The sequence below is a fragment of the Lathamus discolor genome, chromosome Z (genome assembly GCF_037157495.1).
Source record: "Lathamus discolor isolate bLatDis1 chromosome Z, bLatDis1.hap1, whole genome shotgun sequence".
NCBI classification, from domain to species: domain Eukaryota; kingdom Metazoa; phylum Chordata; class Aves; order Psittaciformes; family Psittacidae; genus Lathamus; species Lathamus discolor.
Window position 1 is genome coordinate 51,007,535 of NC_088909.1, and position 11,246 is coordinate 51,018,780.

The 11,246-nt window shown below is 53.3% G+C and overlaps 1 protein-coding gene across 1 annotated transcript; it reads left to right on the forward strand.

The window, feature by feature from the left end:
- The first annotated feature begins 9,131 nt into the window (after positions 1-9,131).
- On the forward strand, positions 9,132-10,358 carry FOXE1 (forkhead box E1). Its single transcript, XM_065662765.1, has one exon. It carries the CDS (start codon positions 9,132-9,134, stop codon positions 10,032-10,034), a length of 903 nt encoding a protein of 300 aa, XP_065518837.1. The 3' UTR covers positions 10,035-10,358.
- Positions 10,359-11,246: the final 888 nt, after the last annotated feature.

The following is an 11,246-nucleotide window of genomic DNA, read 5'->3' on the forward strand; positions in this document are numbered from 1 at the left end:
GCAACCTTTTCTTTTGTATTTAAAATTTATTTTTACAACTCATTTTCCACCTTTCCCTTGTTCTCTATTTAGTGTAATAAAGACGCTCTCTGACATGGTTTAACTCCAGCCAGCAACTCTGAACCTCACTGAGCCACTTGCTCACTCCCCTTGCAGTGGGATGGGGGAGAGAACTGGAAGAGTGTAAGTGAGAAAACTCATGGGTTAAGATAAAGACAATGTAATGAGTAGAGCAAAAGCCACGTGTGCCAGCAGAGCAGAACAAGGAATTCATTCACCACTTCCCATGGCCAGGCAGGTGTTCAGCCATCCAGGACAGCAGGGATCTATCACACTTAGTGGTGACTTGGGAAGACAAACACCATCACTCCCAATGTCCCCCTTCCTTCCTCTTCCCCAGCTTCTTATGCTGAGCATGATGCCGTATGGTGTGAGATATCCTTTGGTCAGTTGGGGTCAGCTGTCCTGGCTGTGTTCCCCCCAACTCCTTGTGCACCCCCAGCCTACTTGCTAGGGGGGTGAGGCGCAGAACAGGCCCTGGCTCTGTGTAAGCACTGTGCAGCAATGAGGAAAACACACCTGTACCGTCAGCAGTGTTTCCAGCACAAATCTAGAACCCCATACTAGCTACTGTGAAGAAAATTAACTTATTCCCAGCCAAAACCAGCACACTTTCACATAGCTAAATTGCATTGTCTTGCAGCAGAATAAAGAGGAGAGGCACTTGAAGGTCTCAAAAAGATGCCTCTCTCCTTCCCTTTTCCTGTCTAAAATGTGTTCCCAGAAGTGATTGTTTAAATAAATTCCAGAAGATCTGTTTTCTGGTAATAGCCCAGCATGGTGGCAAATCTCTGATTTGCATATGAAGACCTGAACTGCATAAGCAAAACTATCAGAGCCAGCTGGGAGAAACAAGATCTGAGCACCTGGCATTTTGAGAAGGCATTTTGCTTGTTGTCCATGGGTCATTTTCCTATAGTATCGACAGGACTTGAGCTGACTTGACACAAACTCCTGGAAATCATGTTTCTCCCACAATACCAGAAAGAACTGCAGAAATTACAAGGTTTCTGGCCCAGCAAAAGCTCAAAGCAGGGTACTGCCACAAGTTAGATCAGCTCGCGCAGGACCACGAACAGCCCAGTTTTAAAAAGCCCAAAGGAAAGAGACCCCACCATCCTTTTGGGAAACCTGTCCCATAGCACAAATTCGCACTTGAAATGCGCACCGATCACAGCACAATTAAAACTAGTCCAAAATGAAAAGAGATTTCCGAAACTTTCCTGGAAACACAAACAGCACCTTGTGTAGCTTTAATAGCACTGTGGAACTTAAAACCAGCTCTTTCTATCCAGACTACCATGAGCTACACACTTCTGGGAACATGTATGGCCTCAGGTAAACACTCGGCAGATGCTTGTCTAATGTAAATCCCCACAAGTCTGTTAACTTCAGCAGGACTCCAGCTATTCACAGACTTTGCAGTCTTGCTAAAGAAAAGTTCTGCATTTAGAGAAATAACCTTCTCTTCATGTGGGCCTAGACATTTTGCTATGGGATTTCAAGCAAAACTCCAGCAGATTTCTGTGGGCACTTCTAAATAGGGCATTACGTGGTAATTATCATGGTGATTGCTAAAGGATCTGAGAGAACAATAAGCAATGAGAACAAAAGGGCCAAGGGAGAAAAATGGGAGCTTTCTGTGAAAGCACTCAGATTTTATCTGCCAGTGCAAATAAGCTTAAACTAGCCTCACCTTTCATTTTGTTTTTAAATAAAGGCTATTTGCACCCTTCACACATGGTATTACAGCAGCTGGCTGCGCTGGATGTCACCAGTCCCTCATCAGTGTCTACCCAACAGCTGTATTCACCGGCGGCAGTGGTGCTCTCAATCCACCCTATGCCCCTCCGCACAACCCCTGCTGTGGATCCTGATCTGCCTCATCACTGAGGACTTCCCCGGGAAACCTCAAAGCATCAGAAATCTGACACAAAAGTGCTGGGTGCCTGGACCTACCTACTATAAGAAACACCTTATTTTTGTTAATCAAGTTGTGCAGTGTGCTGAAAGCTTCGGATTCCAGGGAAGGAAAGGCAACATCTGCTGTGTTTAATAATGCTCAGTAATGCAGTTTTATCAATGATTTTCCTTGGTTTAAAGAAAAAAGAATAACAAAAAGAACCCAGCAGGGCGGCTCACAGCACTAAACTGCTTTCATGATCTGTGTAGGCCAGTCCTAGAAAGCTGTCACATTACTTTTCATGTTTATTGGATTGTACCAAAGTGATGCTGAGAGTAAAAGTCTTTGATTCCAGGCTAAGACCTGGAGGAGAAGACACTGTGGTGGGCACAGGTATTTTGTCCATCCCTTCAAGATCTCAGGCACAAAGCAAACCTCCCAACCAGCCTTCCAGAAAGGCTCTTCATCTCCTTCCAGCTCCAACCCCAATCCTTCCCCTCCACATTCCCTTCTTTTCTGTGGTGATTTTCCTCCTCTTTCTTCTCCTGCTTCACATGTTCCCAATCTCCCTCTGCTGCTCCCACCTACTTGCTCCCAAAACCTTTCCTTTCCTTGGCCTCCCTACTCTCCGTAACCATGGGGAAAGTCCTCTGCAAGAACTACAGTGCAGAACATGTAATGGGACAGGAAATGGATTAATAAATTGTAGGACAACTCCACTGACATTTGTCGAAGGACTTTGCAATATCCATATTTGGGTGTAGCAACATAAAGAACATTACCAGTATGAACACCACTGAGAAATTTCTGTGTCTGCATTGGGAAATTAATCTACTAACACTAAGGTTTGGCCAAAATGACCTGTCACCTCTCCCTTCCATGCTGAAGTGTTGGTTAGAAAAAGCCAGAGTTTAGGACAATGTGGTTCTGTCTGCAACAAAGGAAAAAGAAAACAAACAGCATTTCTTTCAAATAACTTATTGAATTAAAGCAGGATATTTGCAAAGGTATTTTGTTCACAGAAAGGCAATTAATTAACTGTAATAATTCTTCTTGGTTTAAACTCCCAGCTTCCAAAGCAAGCAATAAACAATTCTCCCTATACTTAATGCTGCATCCTCCTGTTTTCTGCCAAGCATCAGTTTCACCACTAGCTGCAGAGGGATAAACTAGTGCTGCAGCAAGCAAAATCTGGCTTCAGATGATGAATGCTCCCCTTCCAGAAGCCTCAGGGTCTTTATGGCCCTGTGGGCTCCTGTCAGACACCAGTGATACCAGTTGTGAGCCAGCAGAACAAACAGATCCTAGCAGGGCACCTGAGAGGCACAGAGAAAATGATGCTCATCCTGCAAGTCCTGAGCCACCACTATGTCCTGCATGCTTGTCTTTCACCTGCTCTACCAAAGTTAGGGCAAGGACCAACACTGATGACAGTGGCCCTGCATGCGGAAGTTTTTGCAGCTGTCTGGCTTCCCTACCCCTGCCTTCTGAAACAGCCTTGCTTCTGCTACCAACCCGGACACAAATAGTGGAAACTAGACCCAAAGCTGCCTGCTGTGACCACGGGAGGCTGCGGGTGGTAGGGAAGACTCAGAGGGGAAAAGTGAACCTCACTACAGGGAGTGTGAACACCAAAGACCTAGGCCACCCCTAGAGGGGATTAAACCTCTTGAAACTGTTGAATGAGTGGCCAAATAGGGCATTTGATAGGCAAAACAGAAAGAACTTATTTCCATGCCAACAGAGCCTGGTGACTATTCAAAGATACCCATCCGGAAGATTTTCATGAGCTCCTGAAATGCACAGGCTTTGGGGGAGCAAAAGCCATGCAAACCTCGCAACACCTGCAAAAGAAAAAAGGGCATAGCAAGTGATTTTTGGCTTACAGAAGGCAGCCTGACTCTGCTTTGCATGTTCCCAGAAAAAGCCAGTTCCTCCTTTTACAGCATCTGACAGATCTGCTCAACTCCCAGTGATTTCTTGGCAGTGCAAAGGCAAGAATGGGCAGCTTATTCTCTTGCAAACCACCTCTAAAAACTGCCTGAGCAGGAGGACAAATTAATGTGTCATGGCCCACCCAGCCCAGGCTGGATCTGCTCTGCTTCCACTGCGGAGGTGTCTGCTCCTTGCTGCCTACATCACATGCAGTGCTTTCTACTGCTTTGGCTTGTGGCTCTGTATCTTAGCTAAATGAGTCTCCCGTTGCCAGTTTGCACAGCAAGGTTGCATGTCTAACCTGCTGTTTAGGCAGTGCTGGCACAGACCCATGTGTGCATGACAAGCTGTGCTGCTTCTCATGAAACACAGGACAGAGTGTGCCTTAACCACAGCAAGAGTCACTCCTGGCACATACTCAGCCTCATGCACACTGTGCCCCAGCTCCACTGCAGCAGGGCCCCAGCTCTGCTGGTTGCTTCCCAGCTGGGACCAATGCATACGGTTATCCTGCCCCATGTCCTGCCCCACCAGCACATTTGCTGGGTTTTGTGAGCTTCCTGCAGTCCATTGTTCCCATTTCTGGTGTCCCTCTAGGTTGGGGCTCTGCCTCTTCTTATGTGAACCACTCCTTCAGTTCATCACCCTACGGCACCAAACTACATCTACAATACCTACATCCCCCCTGCTGTATGCCAATCCCGCTGCTACTGCGCTCAGGCCGAATTCCCCACCATGGGGCAGGGGATCCCAAGAATGCAGGCAGAGGTGATGCCCTGCTCTGAGAAAGCCTGTCACAGAACGCCCTCTGCAGATGCTGCTCGCCCTCCATCAGTCAGGGGACACGCTGGGCTGTCGGACAAGCACGCTGTGTGGCCTCTTGCTGCCCTGCAGACCAGTGCATGTGAAGCCATGCTGGATGGAGGATGAGGTTCCCAGACCTCTCCCCAGTTGCATTTCGCCTCCCAAAGCCCGTGGTCATGGCCTGTTTTAAAACCACCATGGGTTTTCTTTTGATCTACAGAAGAATGACCACAACAGCTAACTCAAACCTTTCTCTCGTGAACCTGGCTATATCCATGTGATGCTCCCAACAAGCAATTCTTTCTCTCCTGAAGCCCCAAGTTCCCATAGAAAACTCAACCAGGGGATGAAAAGCAGCATTAATTTGGAAAACCAGGGTGGATGACAAACAGCCATCCTGTTGATTAGGTGAAACGTTGCTCTCACAAGACAAGGCATGTGAACATCGGATGCAAATATACACTGGGGACATCCACGAGTCTGTTGCTTTCCAGCCCCTCTTCTGCCACATGGCAGGACTCCGTGTGGCAGCTGCACACCATTTCTCCCTCAGAAGCTTAATCTGAGTCCTCATGCCACACTCTGGGTATAAAGTGTCTCCAAAATCCATGCAATTGCCTCTCTGCTTTTGCCTCCCACTAACTCCAGTCAGGTGTGAGATGTCTTAAGTTAAGTGACTTGGGACATTTTTTTGCAGACATGTACTCTGAAAGTGAATGAAGGATGTCCCCATCATCTGTCTGGTTCCAATACTCAGGCTTGTGGTCCCCTCCCAGATCTCGGTCATGAGCTGCAGGTAGGGCTCCTCTGTCACAAAGCAGCATGATGGTATGGAGACCATCTGTCCTTGGTGGTCCCGACACATGAACAGCAAGGTCCTTGCACCAAACACAGGGCAAATAAAAAATAATAAACAAACAAACAAAATAAAGCCCCTCAAAACCAAAAAAAGCCCTTGCCATCCCACTGCAGGGGCGAGGAGCCTGTGGCGAAGGCTGTGCTATGGGGTGTGTGCTCTCACTTCATTTGCACTCACCCAATCTCATCTTGGATTTTGGCTCTACTTAGCCCTTGCCTTGGAGCACATTAAAGACAGCTCTGCTCTTCCTGGGATACAGAGGTAAAGCAAAATGTTTCCTCTCCTCAAAGAGGAGTCCTAGCGATGGAACCAAAACTATGAGTGTGCTACACTTAATGTGCAGTGTGATGTGTCCACACATTTAATGTCTGCTTCCCTCTGTTTGGTTGACATGGGAGAAGCAACTCAGGTCACAGGGCCAAAGGACAACTGAGCTTTCGAGTAGTTTACTCTCAAGGAATCTCAATGGTGCAGTTTGTAATATGGGAACAACTATGCAGGAAATGAAGCCTAAAGGACTGGACTTTTTCCATGAGTGGAAATTGCTCTTGGAGATCCAAGCAGATGGGATTTTGGCTGGGCTAACTCTCTAGAATCTACTGGTGCTCACTCCAGTCTTGAGAGGCCAAGGCACAATGCCCTTATGCAGGGTACGTTCTGCAGTGCCTGGTCTCAGAATCAGTGACCATTCTGGTCAACTGAAGGCTGCAGAGCTCAGCGAAGGCAGCATCTGAGCTGGGAAATTTACACAGGAAAAAATGCTGGCTCTGGACTTCGTCCCAGAGACTGAAAGAAAGTCCGAGCTATAAAAGAAGTAGCTTTTATATCTTTAACACTCCTGTAGATACCATACATTTTCTATTGCATTATGACCTCAAAATATTTAGTCAATGCATGGCATTTTCTATTTTACGTACCTCTGTCTCCCCTCCACTGTAACTGAATCAAAAGAGAAAACAAAATGTTCACAAACATGAAAAGCACCAATGCTTCTGATCCAGCAGCAGGCAATGCTTTGATTTACGGGTGGAAGAGATATGAAGTGTAAGAAAGATCCACCTGGGTGAGTCTGAGTTTCACATTTCCCACAGGAGATGGTAGTCAAGAGAAACATGAGTGCTTAAAAAGGGACGTATTCCTGCTCCCAGACTGGAGAGCTGAGAATGTTTTTGAACAGGCTGATGATAATGTCAGCTTGAGGACTGTCTCCAGGCCACCACAGAATACAACTCCCGCTTCACGCGCAAACGGTGGCAGTACGGTTTTACAGTTTAACCTGCCTGATGAGGAAATGAGAAGGCACAAGAGCCAGCACTTGCTGTTTGGGTATCCGTTTCACTCTGCTTACACGCTGGGATCTGCCGAGGAAAGCGTTTTCCTGGAAAAGGATTCTCCTCCCCAGCAGGGAGGGCAAATGCAGCCGCTCTGCGCACCATCCCGCTCCAGCGCGCACCGTGCTCATTCTCGTCCTTCTGCAAGCACGATCTGACTTTGCCCTCTGGAGGCCCGGAACTGGCATGGCGCAGGCACACACGCACAGCGCCGGAGGCGGCTGAGCCACCGCGCTGCCTCTTGGAAAATCTGATAGGAAAACCCATCTCCGGCTGCCGCATCCCGGGAGCCAGAGGGCAGAGCACTGCCCCCGAGGCTGCTCACCTTTCACGCTGAAGGAGCCGGTTTCTGGGTTCCTCCAGGGTAACGCTATCCTAGTGGTGTGTGCACTTCAGAAGCAGCAGCGTCAGAACGGGAGGCTGGTTTTCCTTTCGGTACAAACTGCGCAGCGTGGGATCTGAAATAGGCATCCAGCTACTGTGACTGCAAGCACGGGTCCTCAAGAGTGCCGCTTCATGGCTTATTGTGCTAGCTCCACGGTTTGCTCGGTCGCTGGGAAGTTGCACAAATAAGCAAGTGGCAAAGACAGTTCTGCTGTCCCCTTATTTAGGTAGAAACCAGGGCTGGGGTTTGTTTGCTGCATGCAAATAGATCCTCACACCCCCACCCCCCAATTTTTCTCCACGTAGAGAAAACTTTGTTGGGAACCCCCAAGGGGGCCCTGTTTCACTTGGATAAACATCTCCCACCTCCCTTTGCTCCCTTAAACACCCTTTGTGCAATGGGCAAGGGGGCTTTGGGAAAGCTTTGCCCACAGAGAAACTCAGACCCAAGCTCTGGGGGAACTGACAGAAGGCACCAAGACATGGGCAGAACTGGCTGTACAGCCATGCACAGAAGCTGCACACGCATGCACATCCACCTCGCACGGCTGCCCACAGCCGTTCCTGCATACCTGTGGACACTCATGCTGTGGATCCCTCACACTGGCACATGTTTGTACACACACTCACATGCCAATGCACAGTCACAAGCTCTAATGCATATCCTCAGCCCCACACTGCCCTTGCACACCCATGTACCTGTGCGTGCTCACCCTGCCTGCGTGCTCACCCTGCCATGCCCATGCATCCCTGTGCACACCTGAACGTACTGACCCTTTTCATCCCACTTCTAGGACCTCCTGCCATTCCCTTTAACCCGGGGCTCCCAAGGATGACCATGACAGCAGGCAAAGGAGGCTGCGCTGCCTCCAGCCCCGCGGGTGGGTGCTGCAGGGGTACAAGCCCTGGCCAAGCGTTCCTCACCAACTGTGTGCACTTACAGCGCTTGTTCTAACCCACAGATCGAGGATCTGACCCTCAGCCCCAACTATCTGAGCAAGCACGAGAGAGCTGACAGGCAGGTAATGTCCCAGCCACAGCCGATGGAAGGATCCTTCCTAGTTGGAAGGAACATGTACCTGGAGATCCTGTGACACAGGGATCAAGGACAAGCAGGTCTGACCAGGGGTAAAACAAGGCACGAGAGTCCAGCTGTGTGCCGAATTGCTGTAGCGGACGGGAGGTGAGAGCCCCATTCTGACCGTATCTTACGCAGCAACTCGGCACTCCAATTGTGCTGTGTAAGCCCACACTTACTATCTCTCCCCACACACATCTGTCACCGGGTTGAGGGGGTAGCAGAGTTTATTTCGTTTCTGCCTCTTCACTACCGTAAAGAAGCATAGGGCTGCGCGGGCGACCCTTCCCCGTGCCGCGGACCGCCAGCATCCCCGCGGACAGCGGCGGCCGCGCACCGCACCGCACCTCGCCTCGCCGCAGCCGCCGGCCGAACCGTCTCGGAGCCGCTCAGGAGTGGATCTGGAGATGCCCATGCCGAGACACCGCACCGGGACACCGGAGACCCTCCCGCTCCCCCCGCTGCCTGCCGCTCCGCCAGAGCTGAGCGCTCCTAACGACAGCAGGAGGGATAGCGGCGCCCCGATGGCGCTGGGGATGGGGACCGCGGGAGGGGAACGGGGACCGCGGGAGGGGGGCTGGCGCTGCCCCTGCCCGTGCCCGCGGCGGCGGCGGCGGCACGCCCGGCCCTGCCCGCGCCTCCCGGGCTGCGGGGCGTTGCAGGGGGAGTGCCGGCCGTCCGGGCGCGGAGCAGCCGGACACCGCCGCATAAAAGCCGCAGCGGCGCCGAGCTGCGCCTCTTCGGCTCGGCCCGGCGCGGGGCCGCCCCGACGGCCGCATGACCGCCGAGAGCCGGCTGCCGCCGGGCCCCCCGCCGCTGCCGCCGCTGCCGCCGCTGCCCCCGCCGCTGAAGGCGGACGCTGCGCCGCCGGGGCAGGAGGCGGCGGCGGCGGCGCTGGGGGCGCGGGGCGGCCGACGGCGGCGCAAGCGCCCCGCGGAGCGGGGCAAACCGCCCTACAGCTACATCGCCCTCATCGCCATGGCCATCGGGCAAGCCCCCGAGCGGCGACTGACGCTGGGAGGCATCTATCGCTTCATCACCGAGCGCTTCCCTTTCTACCGCGACAGCCCCCGCAAGTGGCAGAACAGCATCCGTCACAACCTCACCCTCAACGACTGCTTCGTCAAGGTGCCGCGGGAGCCCGGCCGCCCTGGCAAGGGCAACTACTGGACGCTGGACCCTCATGCCCGCGACATGTTCGAGAGCGGCTCCTTCCTCCGTCGCAGGAAGCGCTTCAAGCGCAGCGATCTCTCCACCTACCCGGCCTTCCTCGCCGAGCGCCCCGACGAGCCCTGCCGCCTCTTCCCGCTGCCCGCCCCGCCGCCCGCCGCCGACCTGCCCCCGGCACCCGCCGCTGCCTCCTGTTCCTTCGCCGCCGCCGCCGTTGCCTTCCCCGCGCAGAGCTGCGCCGCCGCCCTGCCGCACGGATACGCACCGCTGCCCCCCGGCCCCGCGCCCTACGCGCCGGGAGGCCCCGGTCAGCTGTACGCGCCGTCGGGGCGCATCGTGCTGCCCGCCTCGCCGCCAGCCCCCGCCGGGCTCTACGGCCGCCGCTCTCCCGTGCCCTACCCGCCGCTGCCACACGTCTACGGAACCGGCGGACAGCTGGGAGCCGCCGATCCCGGGCCGCGGCACGGAGCCTACCCCGGCGACCACGACAGGTTCGTCCCGCCGCTCTGACGCAGCGCCGGGCGCCCCGACGGCGGGGACGGGAGCCCGGGGGAGAGCCGGCTGCGGGGTTCGCCCGGCGCTGCTGGACCCGCCGCCGTCCGCGAAGATGCTGGAGGACTTTGCGGCTCTGCGTCATGCCGCCTGCCCGAGACTGCCGGCGAGGAGCGCTGCCGCCAGCCGTGCGGACCTGCGGGACCCTGCTCAGCCCTGTCTGCTCTCTCCAGAGAAGCTCTAGGGGCTCCCAAGTGCCTGGATGGGGCAAACAGCCCTTTCCTTTTCTACTGCCTCTTCTGGGGCAGGTGCCCAATGCTTCCTGACAGGTTCTCACCCTTCCAGCGCACCCAGCTGGGCTCCCTGGTCTGTCCAAGAAGTGAGATCTTTTAACAGCCTCTCCGCTGTTAATGATTTTATTTACAGAACTAAACGTCTGCTGGGGTGGGGGACAAGGGGGGCAGGGGGAATCATTCCCCAGCCTCGCACAGCCAGAGTTGTAAAAGCGGGACGTGTGGCACTGAGTGGTGGCTTGTCCCTGATGGTGCGCAGGGCCATTGTGGTGATGCCAGGCTTTGCACCAGCAACTAACAGGACCAGGGCTGGGAAAGGTTTGGGTGCTGGGGTCGCAGCCAAACACAGGAAGTAAAATCCTGACGGGAGTCGTGCTCTGTGCTGCAGCGGTGGGACAGTGTGGGACTGGAAGTGTAAAAACTTTTACCATGAGTATGTTCAGCCCCTGGAAGAGGGACCCAGTGAGGTCCTGGGCTTTCTGTCCTTCAAGGTCTTCCCAACTTGACTGCACAGAGCCTGAGTGACCTGACCTGTCTTTGGAGTCGGATCCAGCACTGAACTTGGACCTGCTTTGAGTGGAGACATAGTCCAGTGGTCTGTGGAGGTCCGTATATCCTACATTACTTTGATGTTAAGGTCAGCCTAGCTCTGTCTGTAACCTAGAGAAATCAGCACCCAGGGGGAAACCCTTCCTTCCTGAAATGAGCGAGAGAGGCAGGACATGGTGCCTTTTTATCTTTGATTGCTCCCTTGTCAAGGGATAGCTGGAAAAAAGGCTAGAGGAAATTATGGAGAGGGAAAAACTGATAGGAACAGCTGTGAGGGGCTTGAAAATAGATCCATGGGGAAACTCATGAAAATCCCTCTCAACAGATCCTGCCACCCCTGAAAGTTTCCCGATGGGGTGGTGGATGTCCTGGGGCTCTGTCAGGGGCT